The 17230-nt window shown below is 35.8% G+C and overlaps 1 protein-coding gene across 1 annotated transcript; it reads right to left on the bottom strand.

Annotated features, from left to right (window-relative positions):
* Positions 1–1186: 1186 nt before the first annotated feature.
* Positions 1187–6565, bottom strand: LOC149566944 (formin-like protein 3). The gene is made up of 16 exons (XM_089816580.1): positions 5831–6565; positions 5511–5732; positions 4025–5373; positions 3830–3947; positions 3539–3610; positions 3323–3421; positions 3105–3146; positions 2859–2939; positions 2712–2762; positions 2544–2625; positions 2292–2386; positions 2027–2098; positions 1817–1933; positions 1646–1714; positions 1479–1548; positions 1187–1392 (listed from the first exon to the last, which is right to left on the bottom strand). The coding sequence occupies exons 1-16, from the start codon at positions 6563–6565 to the stop codon at positions 1187–1189; spliced, it is 3480 nt and encodes a 1159-aa protein (XP_089672706.1).
* Between the last annotated feature and the right edge of the window lie 10665 nt (positions 6566–17230).

Raw genomic sequence — 17230 nt, 5'->3', positions numbered from 1 at the left:
TACTAATGAAGTCTTATGGTTCATTTGTAAGAAAAGGAACAATTTTTTTTTTCAAGGATCAAAGAGGAACCTTGCTATGTTTTCTATAAAACTCACCTAACTACTTATCAAGTATTAACTATCGTAGAAATCCCAAATAGCAAATTCATGATTTTGTTGTAGGGAGCAGTGTTGGTGTACATGACAGACATCAAACCTACTCACTATTTCAACACATACAGTGAGATGCTAGATGAAACGGAACATAAGGCTTTAAAACAATTTGTAGGTAAGGTGACTATCAATGGGCATTGGCTAATCTCTAGACAAATTGCACCAAAGACAAAAAAAAAAAAGTCAAACATGATTCTTTTTTAGATTCACAAAAATACAACAATTTTTTCTCAAAATTTTTTTTGTTTTCAATCACAAAATATACAAATCATGAAGATCAAATGCCAAAATTTTTTTTTAAAAAATCATTGTGTTTTTATTTTTTTGAAATTTAGTCAATGGTGTGATTTGTAGGGAGGATACCCACATCCCTATCAATGTGGCTAAGAAGAATAAGGAGATTCTTGCAAATCAACCCCCAAATGCCCTTGATTGGGAAGCAATTGTTGAAAGACCTCCCCTTGAACCATCGATCAATGCCAATGAACCAAAATGCAATATTAATATTATTGGAGCTTGGTATTAAATTAAATAGGACAACCATTTCCATTATAGCTGGTTTGAAGACAATGTTATTCTTTGAAAGGTGATCTATCTCTGATAACTCTAAACGAATTTGTTTATTGTCTATTGTTTGTTGATGTTTTAACATCATAAATACTTTTTAGTGCTTTCTACTAAACTTGAACACATGATGCAATTCTACTCAATATTTACTATTTTTTTAAAAACAAAGTTCACATATTGGAATTGATTAGTCTACTATAATATATAATTATTTATAGTAAAAAAATTAAAATCTTAAAAAAAACATAATAATGATAAATGTGTGGTATGTCTTTTATTAAATATTGTTGAAACTTTCAGTCATGTTATTATATTCTTGTAGAAATGATTTAATAATGTTATTGCATATCATGTTATTTGTGCATTTAATTATCTTTATTTATTTCATTTAATTGTTATATTTTTGAAAAAAGAAATATAAGTTGTGTACTTCACAATAATTAGATATTCACATCTTAAATTCATATTATACACCATTTAAGCAATATTTTATAGTTGCAAATTGTATTTCCTTCTTAAAGTCATTTATATTTTTACTTTGAAAGGAAGAATTTCCATTTTCTTCTTTGAACTTTCCTTTCTTAGCCTTCATTTCCTCGCACCTTGTCATTTCTTGATACTCAATTAGAGCTCTTTTGTATTGACATATGAATTCATGGAGTGTTGAGATCACTGCATATAACAGAAGATTATAAATTAAAATAATGCATAACAATTGTATTATATATTTTTAAATACTAAATATATTAAAAAATTACCATATTCAAATGACAAAGGTGTTGGATCATTTCCATGAAAAAAGTTAGATAAAGAACTTGCTCCATTTATCTACCAAACACAAATAAGTTATTACATGTGAGTTAAAAAATCAATACATATCTAAAATAATAACAAATTAGAAAAAAAATATTAAAATGACATATACCACTTCAGAATAGAATGCTGATAAAGAATTCATGTCATCTCTCACATTGTTTAAAAAAATCTTCAATACCTACATAGAGATGAGTTAGTTTCAAAAGCTAAACATAAATACAAATACAAAAATTTCATAAATAATAAAAATAAAAATAATAAATTCACATATATTACGAACCTTTCTAAAGTTCTCAGCTAATAAACCATCATCCTTTGATCTTGTTAGTTCAAGTTGAACTTTTGCAAATTCTTTTTGTAATTCTTCAAGCTCTTCTTTTAGTACCTTTGATTCAATCTAAACAAGTACACAAATAAAGGTCAATGGAAATGATTGTGAACAATAATTTATCTTAAACCATAAACATCTATTATTCAATTAGAAATTGACCTTTGCAGCAGCTTCTAAATGGGGAAGCTCTTCATAAAATTTAAGTAGCACGGGCATTTGTTGATCAAGACTCTGCACAAAGTTATCAATCTATTGTATTATATAGACTTCTAAAAATTTATTGATTTAATTGGAAACATTTTAAATGATCTAAAATATATCTAATTATACTTTTCATTTTTTCAATAAAACGGTTATAAAACTACTTGCATAATTTAATCTAATAAAAAACAATTTAAAGATGTGATATACATAATAATAATACCTTACACAAATAATGTAAAAGATTCATGTGGCTAGTAGAAGCTCTAGTATCTCCTAATTTCAAAAGGCTTTCCAATTTAAATCCTCTTGCAGATCCTAAAATAAAAATAAAAAATAAAATATTAAATATTAAATACTTATATTATATGAAGTTCAAGAAAATATTTTAAATATTTGAAAGCGATTCATTTCTACTAAATCATATAAACTAATAATACACACTTTATACATTATTTTAGAATAAATTTCTAACCTCTAATAGTTCCTTGATTTAATTCATTTCCAAGAGTTAGAACTACATGTAAAACTTTATGTAATTTTAGAGATTCTTTCACCTGAAAAAATAAAATAAAAATTAGAACAAATATTAAAATTATAAAATTTAATTAATATAAATCATATAGCCAATAAATTCACATACCTCTTTAGTGACAAGGTTAATACTATTTATTTTTTCTCTTATATACAAAGCCTACAAAAAGAATATGACAACAAATTAGAATAAATGATATAATTTCATTAAGTAATTAATTATATAAAGAAAATATAATAAAATTAACTTTCATACCTCAACATGATATCTTGTTTTGAAAGAAAATGCTTGAAATTTAGATTCTAATCTTGGAATTTTCATCATCTCCAAAAATAACTATAAAATTTAGAAAAAATTACAAATTATTTAATATAATAATAATTTTGAAAGCAAATTTGTATACATAAATATAATTTTGAATAACTAAACATACATAACAATAAATTTATTAAGAAGTAAAAATATAGAAACAATAATTATGATTTACATCAAAATCATTACCTTTTCGCAACTTCCATAAAAATGTTTTTCCTTATTAAAATCCTGTACAGTCATATAATCCGTTGTTGTTAAACTTAAACAAATTTTTTTTTTAACAACTTATCAAAGCAATTTAATAATTAGATGAAAATATTAATTTTGCATTAAAAAATCAATGTCTACACATTTTTAATTATATAAAATAATTAAATTACATATGCTGATTACAAGCAACTTACCTGTAACTTCTTTATCTCTTCCGACGTAGGGCAATATTTGACTAATTGTTCAATTTGATCATTCCGCAAAACTGAATTATCCAATGATAGTATGGCTTTCTGCAAATAATAGTCACAGTTTATATAAGATAACAGGTAATAATGTTCAGTGGGAATCTCTATAAATCAATTTTGAAAGAACTGAAATTTTATATGGATCAGTTTGAGAAATCTTACCATTATAGCATCAATTGGAATCTTTATTTTAGTCAATACAATTTCACAATTGTATGCCCTTTTTATATCAATCTGCATTCAGATGTTATAAAAGGAGTTTAAAATACTGCTAAATCACATAAAAGAATTATAAATTGTTTGGATGATGTCAGAGAAGAATGCAATGATATGTAATAATAAACTATGGCTTTCAAGCAAATAGGAAAAGATGCCTTGATAAATTACAGTTAGGAAGCAAAGAAGTAATTGTATTGGACAATTTATATAGGTAAGGTATTTGGAACACATTACCAGATGAATCTTTTCTGGCTGTTTGTTCATCCCATCAGAAGCACGGCGAGCATCTTTGAACTTTGCTGGAGTTATACGAAAAAGATCTTCAAGTTCTTCTCTATTGATTTTTGTTGCCCTATACATAACCAGTTATAATTATTAGAATACTTACAGTACAGCATCATCTTATGTAAGTTAGGATTAGAATCATACCTTACAACTTCATCATGGATCTGAGCATCTGCCCATATGCTACCATTCATATATCTATCTGCTACTTTTGACCAATAATAGGGCTTTAGTGGCTTAGATGGTGTTGTAGTTGTTGATGGGAGGGTTTTGTTTAGGCCATGTGGTAAAGGAGGAAGTGGGGTTCCTTTACAATTAGATGATAAGGGTGGAGGGGGAGGAGGAGTTCTCCCAGCACTTGAAGGAGCTGGTAGAGGTGGAGGTGGAGTTCTGCCAAGACTTGGAGTAGGTTGTGGTGGTGGTGGTGGTGGTGGAGGTCGAGGACGAGTTCTGCAAACAATTGAAGGATCAGGTGGAGGGGAAGGAGTTCTGCCAACACTTGGAGTAGTTGATGGTGGAGGAGTTCTGCGAATAATTGAAGGAGCAGGTGGAGGGGGAGGAGGTGGAAAAGGTGTTCTGCCAACATTTTGCACAGGTGGTAGTGGTGGAGGTAGAGGAGTTCTGCCAACAACTGAAGCAGGAGGTGGAGGTGGAGGACCTGTACTGAGATTAGGAGAAGCACGTGGAGGAGAAGGTGGATGAATTCTCCCAGCACTTGAAGGAGCAAGTGGAGGTGGAGGAGTTTTGCCAACACTTGGAGTAGGTGGTGGTGGTGGAGTTCTACCAACAATTAAAGGAATACATGGAGCAGGAGTGGGAGGTGGAGGTGGAGGTGAAGGACCTGTATTGAGACTAGGAGAAGCAGGTGGAGGTGGAAGGGGAGGGCCTGTACTAAAACTAGGAGACACAGGTGGAGGTGGAGGTGGAGGACATTTACTGAAAGGAGGAGAAGTGAGTGGAGGTGGAGAACCTGTAATGAAATTAGGAGAAGTAAGTGGAGGTGGAGGATCTGTACCAAAACTAGGAGAAGCTGGCAGAGGCGGAGCGTCCATACCAAAACTAGAAGGATATGGTGCAGAAGGTGGGAGAGATGCACCACATTTAAAATTTGGCGATGAAGGCAGTGTACTGCAACTAGATGAAAGAAGAAGTGGAGATAGAGGAGACGTTGGTTCTTTTTCACCAATAGTAACTACACAATTGTCAGGAGTTGATAGAGGTAGAGGTGGAGGTGGAGTTTGAGGCAAAGATGCATTAACTGTAGGTGATAGTAGCGATGGTGGTGGCGTGTAAGGAGATACTTTAGCACCAGATAGGGCAGCAAAGGTGCTTTTAGGATTAGGAGGAGATAAGGAAGAGGAACAAGAGTCTGCACGATCACTAGGCCATGGTGTAACATCACCCACTATTTTGTGCATCATTTTGACTAGTGCCTGAATCCTCTGCTGAGAAATCTTAACCCGGCTGAACTCGACCAAATCAGAAAATAATACCTAGACATTAATTCCAACAACAGCATTAATAATATATTGCGAGCAATCGTCATTCAAAACTACAAATAATAATCGGAACAGAACCAGATAAAATTCACCACTGGATTCCATGGTTTTATTTTACAAAAGCTTCTCACCTCTACTGCAAAGCCAGAAGGAAACAGATGATCAGTGCCCCATGGAGTGTCAATGCTTTTATGACTTAACTCCAGAATATTTGTACTGTTAATGAAACTAGTATTAACCATAGCTTTAAATATTATCTCTTCCTTGAGTTTATCTCCTACATTTAAGCATTCAATAATCACATCTCCTTTGATGATACAGTAGAGGTTCAGTTTAACCGCAGAATTCTCACCCTGAAAAAACCCATTGTACACTTATTGTCAAACAATTTTCTTTGAAAAACCTTAAGAAGACATATGGGTTTAGTACTGAAATCATTAAAATTGCACACCTGACTATAGTATCTACAATGTTTGCTGCCTTGGGATGTTTGTAAAATCAGCTTGGCGGCAGTAAATACTACATTTTCAGAACAATCCTTGGAATAGACTCTGATTAGAAGCCTGCAACCTCCCTTACCATCGCAGTTAGGAACTCCTTTCAGAATCAGACAATCCAACATCAATGCCGCCTCATTTGGAGGCCATTTGCCCTTTAAATTTCCATACTTGCAAGCGATGTAATCTAGATATCTTATATGAGAGCCCTCCGGATTAAAAGCTTGAAAGGAATCCTGCAAACACTTCTTGGCAGCACAGTTATAAGAGATACTCTTATGGACCATATCCAACACCCTTTTAACGTCTGCTGTACCAGTGTTTTTCCTATAGATAAGAAGAGCCGCAGCTATGAAGCTCACTAAAGCCCATCCTCCTCTATCACATATGAAGATAATTGCAGAATTCGGTCCCAAATTATTCAAAAACCCATCAGCTGTGTGCAAGATGGTATGAATCTTCTCAAATGGTAATAGAGGATAGCCCTCATGTTCTGCAGGGTAATTCCAAACCGTGACTTTGTCAAACACTTCTAATGTTTCTGCCAAAACTGATGTGCTCTTGGCTTGGAAATTGAGCACCATGAATGACCTATTCCGAGCTTGTGATATTAGATGGCTTACTAAACACTTGATGAAGCCCTCATTAAATTCATCCTTAATTTCGCTATGGCAGAAACAGGAGCTCATCACTATAATATGGAACGTCCATTTATGAGAAATCATGGATTAAAAGAGGAAAATCATAGTATTTCTATGATTTTTATCATCATATTCAAACATATAAAATTACAATACTGAAGCTCTACAAAGACGACCTGAAACCCAAACTGAAGAAAAATTGAAAAAATTAAAGCCTCCTGTACATACCATACATTCTATCAGCCAACTCCACAAGGCCATCGGGAAATGATCTGGACACGCTTTTTTTTCGCAAGTTGAACATGATTCCTTTTAGGCTGTGCCCGAAGCTTTACGATATTTCTTTATTTGATTTGCTTGGCCAATACGACTGCTACCGAGCCTGGAAGAAATAAAAGTAATTGTAAGTGGAACTGAAACACCAAACGATTACTATCCCACAGAAAATTTCAAATTATAGTGTAATCCATTCCATAATTCATCCACCGTGTCGGCCAGTTGAAGGTGTTTACAATTACAAATTTGTTCATTGCCTAGATTGAATGAACCCAATAAGATAGTTTACTTTACCTACTGTAGACGCTAAAAAATGGTTCACATCTACGACCTCATCACATCTTCATACTAATTTGTCCCATTTTCTCATTCTAATAACTTTGATCTTTTGGCCAGATTGACCATATTTTGTCATTTGTATCCCCTTTCGTATCAATTTCATATCAACTCAGAATCATATTAAATCAACTCGGAATCATATCAAATCAACTCGAAATCATATCAAATCAACTTGAAATCACCCCAAATCAACTTGGAATCACTCGAAATCGGTCCTAATCAACCCAAAACATATCAAACATCCCAAATCAATCATCATTTATCCGCTCCTAGGCATTGTTGTGGCTTTCAGTGTCTTGGAAACCTATCAACTTATAAATCTTATCAATCTGACCTTAGTACTGTCATGGCTCTCAGTACTAGGTCAAACTATCATTCATGTCATTCAATCTTTGACATTGTTGAGGCTTTCAATGTCAGGTCATGGCATCATCGACCATTTTAATAACATTGACAATGTCCGTTGATGTTATTATGATCAAACCTTATCAATCAATTTCAATATTGTAGCATTTACAATGTCGGTTAAATGTTACATATCAACCAATTCATGTCATGTGTCCTTGGCATGCTATCAATTTCGATCTATCAATCAATTTGACCATGGCTTTGGTCTATCTATCATCATCTTATTCCATATCCATCATCATTACATTTTCATCAAAGGATACTGTCGCATTCATTTAATCAATTTGGCCAATCATTTACTAATTTTCTCTATAGGATTAAATAACCCATAATTTAATTCGATTATTCTCACTAATTATTCTTCCCAATTATCATCCTCAATTAATTAATTTTATCAATTAATTGATTCATTATCTGCAAACCATGGAAATTTACAATTTTCTAAGTTTCATTTTCCATCATTAATTCCATTTTCTACTAATTCTTATTTTGTGGAATAAAAAGATTTTTAATTCAAATATTCCATAAAATATTTCATCATCATGACACTTGGATGTGACACCTCATGGATTCTCCTTTGACACTTGGCTGAGATTTGTCACAATCAAATATTATTACCTCTTATGCATGTCCCTATTTGGCTTATTCGTCATAGATTCTTGGCTTTAAGTGGGTTGAGGAATCTTATGACGCGTCATAGATTCTCTTCCAAATTTGACTCTCGTGTGCCATAGAATCTTACTTTTGGCATATTCTGTCATATGCATCATAGGAATTATTATTACCTCTTACGCATGTCCCTATTTGGCTTATTCGTCATAGATTCTTGGCTTTAAGTGGGTTGAGGAATCTTATGACGTGTCATAGATTTCCTTCCAAATTTGACTCTCATGTGTCATAGAATCCTACTTTTGGCATATTTTGTCATATGCATCATAGGAATCTCTTGCCACATCGCACATCTATGGGTGACAAATCCAATGCCCTCACTTTGAGTGTTGATTATAAAATGAACACTCTTTCTCTCATTTTGGGTCCTTGAATGGAGAATGCTTAAGTCTTGAATCCTTGAATCTTTGAGTTTTTGAGTCTTTACTAATTTGCATTTTGCATTCTCTCTATCAAATAAAATCACACTTCAAGTATTCTCATGGCATTATCACTATCATAGGCCTTCGCTTCAATTTTGTGTGCACTATAGGCAACTTTGGAGCTACAATCATTTGGAGAAGAAAGAAGGACATGGGAGCTACAAACGAAAAAGGGAGTTTTTTATTATGTTTGCTTTCTTTTGTTTAGTTTGGCTTTCATGGTAGACTAGTGGGTGCTAACGTATGATTATTGAGTTTGTGATTTGCTCATAGTATGTTATGCATTTTAACCCATTTTTCTGGTCCTACATTTGGTGAACTCGACGTGAACATGCATATCTAACTTGGGTTTTCTTGTTTTGTGCTTGTAAGTGCAAGGAAGGAGCTCACTTGGAAGGGTATAATGACTATCTGCTCTTCCTTTTCACACCTAGATCTGTACTATCGGAGCACACCTAGGTTCATAGTAAGCACATGCACCAATCAAAATCTGCATTTCAAGTTCCTATCACTCTCTATGACATGGATTAGATGATTTTGTGTTACTAATGGTCTATTTGCAGCGTGTGACGATCGTTGGATGAAGATATGATCATAACAAACTACTGATGTGTGCTTTGCAAGACATTGTCGAAGACTTTGTGTGTCTTTCAAAACTATGTGTGTGGATTTCCTAGATTAGATAACATTTCGTTTGGTTCTTAAAAAGAACCTTTTTCTTTTCTGCCTAGCGTGTCTACGGTGTTAGATCCCTAGGAGTTGCATTGGACGTATCCTCTCCCCTCACCATTCATGGATCTTGGGTGTAAGAGAAATCCATGTAACTTCTATAAGATGCCTGCCTTGGATCAAGATACTCGATATTGGGTATGCCAGGGGACGATCTCAGAGCGGTAATGGGCCAAAGCCAGGTCAACGTTCTAACCGCTATATAAAAATTGATTACAGTGAAAGTCGTGTCGGCGGTATTGCTGCGTGATAGCTCTCCTCCAGTACCCTTGTGGTGCGTCAAACCCCGGTTCTCGGGGCTGGGAGACCTTCTACGAAAGTTTATCATTAACTTGCCGAACGGAATGCCCTTACTAAAAACCATGTTTTAGTGGCCAAAATCCTTTCTATCCACTGGCTCAAGGGGTCATCCATGCCCGTGAAGACATCCTACATTCTCATGGTCCTTAGTAGAGGCAACAGTCCCTTGGGAAGTCATGCCCCTTGGGAAGCGGATCTTGGTAGCCCCGAGAAGTGAGTGCGATGTAAGGGAGAGCCTGTGGTGCCAAGATCCTAGGTTGTCCACTCTGGATAAGCGTGGCTAAACTCCAGTTCAAGTAGGAATTCAGTGGATACAGTCCTAAAAGCCTAGATTGTGGTGTGTTTGTTAACTTTTTACAACAGCTATTCTTGTCTTAATGTGTCTTGCGTGTGTGTAAAACATAATCAAGATAAAAGCCAAACTTTTAAATTTACACCTTGGATATCATTTGAACTTGTCAAAACACCACACATTGCCAAAACATTTCAACCTTTATCAAACTTTGCAAACTTTGGTTCAACACACTCAAACCTTGGAAAACATGTTGACTTGTGCTCCTAAATGTGCTTGGCAAAACGTAGATCTCACAATTGCATAGACTTCACTTGCATTCACCCTAGTCCAGGCTTCATTCTTACATCATATAGACTTCATATTGCACCTTTTAGTTCTCATTTAGTATCTATTACTTTTCATATTACATTCATTTAGGTTCAATTCACTTTCCTTAGTTTTTGCATTCCCATCTCAAAATCAACACTTTGCATTCATCACCTTGCATCTTTGCATACCTATTCATCATCTTGACCACTTTATCTATCATTTTGGGTGTCCTAATCATCATTTTGAGCATCCAAACTAGCCCTAACACTGTCCTCTATCATTTACCTCTCTGTGACATCAATCCTGAAATCATAGCTTCCAAAATTGCCTCAGTTTCAACCCAGTTTACCAACTGCGCTCAAAAACTACCAACTATGCCCAACTGGGCCCCAACTGCATCATTGACACAGTCTACACTTTTTGGGCACACTTGGTGGTCCTGAGATCCAGTTTTGGGTTCCAAATAACATTTTGGGGCTTCAACAGTGTCTTTAGGTACCTGGTTAGCTCCCCTTGCACTAGCTTGCCCAGATCTGCATTCTATAGCACCTAGTCTTCATCACCTTCAATTGAGACATCATTCTATACATCATAACCTTCATTTTGCATCTCCCAACCCATCCTAACATCAACCCCAACATCCTGGCTTCCTGGCATGTCAGTTTGGTAACCATACTCTCTAGAATCAGCAAACATTCTTCCTAGCTTACCAACTGCGCCCAAACTAGCTCCAAGTGCATCAATGATGCAATTGTACTATCAGGGCACACTTGGCATTGTTAGGGCACACTTTGGTACTTGCATGACCTTTTTGGGCCTCCGAATTGCACTTTAGGACCCCAAAACTGCATCTAGGTGATGCAGAGCCACACCTTGGAAAACTCAAGAGGAATCAGTCACTCAACTGAGTTGCTTCAAGGGGCATCTACAACCTTTAGGATCACAACATTCTCATCAAATATAATCCCTAAATCTATTCCAAACATCTTTTCCATCCACTAAATCCATTAAACAAAACTCTTAAAACAAATTGCTTAGAAAATACATTCTTGCTGCCTCCTAGATAGACCTGCACTCACACATGAATAACTTTCGAACCAGAAAAGATTTACTCAATCCAACCGTTGATATTTTGCACAACTAGATTTTAAACAACATATAAAAATTTAAGAGAAATCCAACGGTTCAAACTTGAGATATTGACCACGCATCAGAGTACATTTTTCTGCAAAACATTTCTTCGTGCTGTCTCTAGATAGACCTGCACTCAAACATGAATAACTTTTGAACCAGATCAAAACTCTTCGATCGCTCTGGTCAAGATGGGCGCAATTAGGCCTACAAAAAAATATCGAAAGCTCATCAAAATCCAACAGTGCATTTGGGAGATATTAGCCACGCACTGAGACTAATTTTAGCAAACATACCGAATTCGACCCAAAACTAACACTTGTCTCTTTCCCTTTCTTCCTCTCTAAAAATTGACTCCCTAAATAAAGAATATGAAACGTCCCTATCCAAGAATAGGAGACTGTTTCAAAAATTATGAATATTCCTGCTGCCAACTATCTGTCCTTTTTTTAGGATATGATTAGATTCTTAAATCATTGCACACTACTAACTCCACTAAAACAAACACACATGGTCCTAAGTGGCTATAATTGGAGAGTTTATCATTTCACTCCTCCATTTATGCCACCACATCATAGGACATTATTTTAAAACATAAAACTCTAAACTCACACACACAAACGTTTCAAAATTTAGATTTTAAAATCAAAATTTTTTGATATTTGCTTTGTACCCTGCATTTTAGTCATATTGCAAGTTGTCTTCCTGTCGCCACCAAACTTCCTATCGTAGACGTGCTTCTGCACCATACAAAAATGATGCAGAGCCACACCTTGGAAAACTCAGGAGGAATCAGTCACTCAACTGAGTTGCTTCAAGGGGCATCTACAACCTTCAGGATCACAACATTCTCATCAAATATAATCCCTCAATCTATTCCAAACATCTTTTCCATCCACTAAATCCATTAAACAAAACTCTTAAAACAAATTGCCCAGAAAATACATTCTTGCTGCCTCCTAGATAGACCTGCACTCAGACATGAATAACTTTCGAACCAAAAAATATTTACTCAATCTAACCGTTGATATTTTGCACAACTAGATTTTAAACAACATATAAAAATTTGAGAGAAATCCAACGGTTCAAACTTGAGATATTGACCACGCATCAGAGTACATTTTTTCTACAAAACATTTCTTCGTGCTGTCTCTAGATAGACCTGCACTCAAACATGAATAACTTTTGAACTAGATCAAAACTCTTCGATCGCTCTAGTCAAGATGGGCGCAATTAGGCCTACAACAACATATCCAAAGCTCATCAAAATCCAACGGTGCATTTGGGAGATATTAGCCACGCACTGAGACTAATTTTAGCAAACATACCGAATTCGACCCAAAACTAACACTTGTCTCTTTCCCTTTCTTCCTCTCTAAAAATTGACTCCCTAAATAAAGAATATGAAATGTCCCTATCCAAGAATAGGAGACTGTTTCAAAAATTATGAATATTCCTGCTGCCAACTATCTGTCCTTTTTTTAGGATATGATTAGATTCTTAAATCATTGCACACTACTAACTCCACTAAAACAAACACACATGTTCCTAAGTGGCTATAATTGGAGAGTTTATCATTTCACTCCTCCATTTATGCCACCACATCATAGGACATTATTTTAAAACATAAAACTCTAACCTTACAGACACAAACATTTCAAAATTTAGATTTTAAAATCAAAATTTTCTGATATTTGCTTTGTACCCTGCATTTTAGTCATATTGCAAGTTGTCTTCCTGTCGCCACCAAACTTCCTATCGTAGACGTGCTCCTACACCACTAGGAGCCTCTAGACCTCCCTGTTCTGCACTTGACCCAAAATCGCATCTTGCACCCAAAACCCCCTTTTGCATCATAAGCATTGTCCATATCACATATCCGCTTAGCATCACCATCATTTCGAGTCCTCAAAATGTCATTTTAAACCCCCAAAACCTTTGAATTTAGTCAAAAATCTAGAAAAAGTATAAGTCTTAGAGTATCTCTTAGTGTTTGACGGATAATGGATCTTGACTAGTCCTTTTATCTTTGCTTATCATTTTCTTTGGTCAAAATCTATCTATGTCTTGATAGATTTGACCTTGTCATCTTTTATCAATTTGATCTTTTCGTCTTTTATCAATTTTTTGGTCAAGATCCAAAGTCCTTTATCACAAGGTTAAACTCCTAGACAAAATACTTTTTAAAGGTTTTACCTAAATTCAAAACTTTCCATATACCCTTGTCATAGCATAATCATATCCCTAGCATCCCCAAACGTCATTTTGACCTACCCTAGTAGTATATCCCCTTCATATTGCATTGATCAAAATCTTTAACATCATTTTCACTACCAAACCCTATCAAGTTGTCCATCAACCAAATTGCCTTCTTGAGCATTTACCCTCATTTTGCATGTCCCAAATGTCATTACGAACCCTAGAACATCATCCTTTGCATGATATAGCTTGCATACATCAACCTTTAGCATCCTTACCAAGTCCAAAACATAACCCTAATTGTCATTTTGCATATCTTAAAGCCATTTTCATCCCCTCTAGTCAAACTTCAAAACATCAGCTTGCATTTTGCATTTGCATAATATCCCTAGGAAATTTTCACTTTGCACATCAAAACCCTAATTCATCTAGCATTTCCTCACATTTCATAACATTCCTAAACAATTAAAAATCCCAAAAACACTCATATCTTGCATACCCACCACTCTTTGCACTCTTAGGTACCATGCCAACACTTACTAGGAGACAAGCAGCTCAGAGACTAGAGGAACTCTATCAACCTTTGTTTTCTGAGGCACAAGCACAACCAAAACCTCATCCAAGACAAAGAAAGAGCAATAAAATCCAACAAACCTTTGACGAAGACCAAATCGAGGCATCACAACCATTACTATCAGACCCTTTGAATATGTATCCGCAAGATCCTCATAATCAAGCTATGACACAACAAACCTTGAACAATGCACCTACCATGAGATTTCCTCCAAACACTTCTCCCACACATGGGATGGTTCAATGGAGTCCTAACTTTGAGCCTATATTCGTGCCAATGCCACCAGGAGAAGGAAGTGTACCAACCTCACCTGAAGATGAACAATCACATTCATTTGAATTTAGCCAACCTAACACATCAAACATACAACAAGGTATTGTACACCTAAGTGATGACTCTGACACTGATTATGGCATCATTGATGAAGAAATGGCTAGGGCATGTCAAGACAAAAGTTTTCGCAAGAACTTCAAACGTTTGGCAGTGCAAGAAATTGTCAAATTTAACCCAAACTTGGAAGGTCCTAGATCCAAAAATCAAACCAACACAACAATTGAAAACATCCAACCCATGATAAATTTGGACTTAGACAAGAGAAAACAACCTTTGGAGTTTTCAAACACAATAATGGCACCTATAAGGTCCCATCAGGAACCAACAATTAAAACCCTCCAAAGTACATTTGAACACATCAATGTTAACCCCTTGTTTGATGAAATACCACCAATCCCTAAACACCCCAAAAGGACATTAAGACTTGATTTTAGTCACATGATGCAACAACAAGATGCACCTAAAGGGACCCGTGCTCTAGGGATGCCAGACATACCTTCTTTGGAGGCAAATCAACAAAGTACACCTTTGCTCCTAACTTTACCTAGTGCTATGACATCAAACACTATAGAACGTCTCACAAGTACAACATGTGAAACATCAAGTGCAACCATCCCTATGGAAACACAAGGGAAAATTCTTATTGACATTACGCCCATTCCTAACAGGGACACATCTCATAGTCAAGTCAATATGATGTCGCAAGCAGGAACATCTAAAGCACAAAGGTACCAAAACAACAATACAAACATGACATTCAATTCTCAAGGACTTAGTCAACCCCCACGACAACAACAACCTACAATGGTACAAGGACTCAACACTTCCAAGGCACAACCAAGTCTACATCTGCTTGACACACATCCCACATATCAACAACAACATCAAACACAACAACAACAACCACAAGTGAGGCAAACATCCAACATTCCTAACACGCAATCCTATGTGGACCCACTTGACTTACACACAATTTATCAACAACAATTTCAGCAGCAATTCCAACAACAACAAATGATGTTTGCTAAACAAAAAGAGCAAATCAAGCAATAGTTGGAATACCAAAGATGCCTTGAGCAACAAATCGCATATCAGCAACATTTTTTACAACAACATGTACCACAACAACCTCAACAAATACCTCTACAACAAAAAGTATGCACATGGTCTCACATACAACCAAAAGAGGTATCCCAACAACAACCACAACACACGGCACAACAACAACACATGGTACAAAAATTGCAGTCAATCCCACAACAAGTACCACATCAAATACCACAACAAGTTCCCCAACAACAAGGACCTTTCTGTCTTCAAGGTGCCAACATACCTCCACCACCTAGCGACACTTCATCAGACTCATCAGACACATAAATGTCAGAACCAAGTAGACATAGTTCTCGCCACAGCAAATGGTCTACTCATAGACACAAAAGACTTGAAGGAAAGACCATCATGCAAAACCATAATGACGAACTATTACAACAATTCAAACAACTTTCCAAACAAATCGAGGCATTGGGAGTCCAAACGAAACAGGCTCTATATATGGAAAGGGACCTACGTCCTAACCCATTCGATAAAAGTCTGTATATGCCTCCATTCCCAAAACACTTTGAGGCTCCAAGGTTTGAAAAATACCGAGGAAAAGGAAACCCTATTGACCACACTAGAGAATTTTGTGCTTCATGTACTGAACTCAGTGACGAACCCACTTACCTTATGAGATTGTTCCCTCGTTCTCTAGGGGGGCCCACACTTGAATGGTACTCCAAACTTCCTGGTAATATCAAATCTTGGTCAGAGCTAGCAAACAAGTTTATCTCCCACTTTGCCTTTAACATTACAAATGAGGTAACATTTTTTGATTTGTGCTCAACTAAACAAAAGACGGGAGAATCATTCATCACATTCTTACTGCATTGGAGAAGCCTAGTTAGTCAATGCTCACTAGACATTCCTGAAGAACAACAAGTAAACCTATGCATTGAAAACTTTGTCCCAGACTTAATGTATGAACTCAAAATCAAGAGTCCAAGCACCATTTCTAAACTAATGAAAAAAGGGGCTAGTATTGAAGATGCTCTTATCTGTAAGGGAATCCTCAAGATAAACAAAGAAAACACAAACACCAACTTGTCTAATGACAAGGCAAAATTTTTCTCCAAAAACAAGAATGTGACTAATAATGGCATTGTGGATGCCCGCACGATTAGCACAGCACAACCCCAATTGACTTTGAAAGGTGTAAACCCTAAAAATTCACAAACTCCTAATCAAACAACACCTCAACAACATAAAACTGAGACTTCCACACAAGACAAAAGACATCCTAGAACCAAAGACAGGAAATTCACACCATTGGGAATACCACTTGAGATTGCGTTACAACAATTACTGAGTAATAACTTCATGCAGCTACCCCCAATCAACGATGAACCCTTAACTAAAGTAGATTGGTGGGATGACAAAAAGTACTATGGTTACCATCGCACCAAAGGACACAAGACTTCATCATGCTTCCAATTGAAACATGCAATACAAGACCTTATTGATGATGGTGTTATCATAGTTGATCCATCACTGTTAGCATCCAACTCTGATCACACTATTTTCAAAGATCCTTTGGGTAATCATGACAAAGAGAAACCCTCAAGTTCAAACTCAAACTCACAAGGTAATGTGAATTACACACGTACCGGCTATGACTACACCATCAATTGCTT

Source organism: Cupressus sempervirens, chromosome 3 (assembly GCF_028749045.1).
Source record: "Cupressus sempervirens isolate cs-2001-9-10 chromosome 3, ASM2874904v1, whole genome shotgun sequence".
NCBI lineage: Eukaryota > Viridiplantae > Streptophyta > Pinopsida > Cupressales > Cupressaceae > Cupressus > Cupressus sempervirens.
This window is presented reverse-complemented; position numbering and strand designations above follow the sequence as displayed.

Excerpts from the sequence above, each read along its gene's own strand:
- LOC149566944 (XM_089816580.1), bottom strand. The coding sequence starts at position 6,565 with ATGAGCTCCTGTTTCTGCCATAGCGAAATTAAGGATGAATTTAATGAG. Across the intron at positions 5,374-5,510 it reads CTTCTGGCTTTGCAGTAGAG|GTATTATTTTCTGATTTGGT; the intron begins GTGAGAAGCTTT and ends ATTAATGTCTAG. Across the intron at positions 3,948-4,024 it reads ATCCATGATGAAGTTGTAAG|GGCAACAAAAATCAATAGAG; the intron begins GTATGATTCTAA and ends GGTTATGTATAG.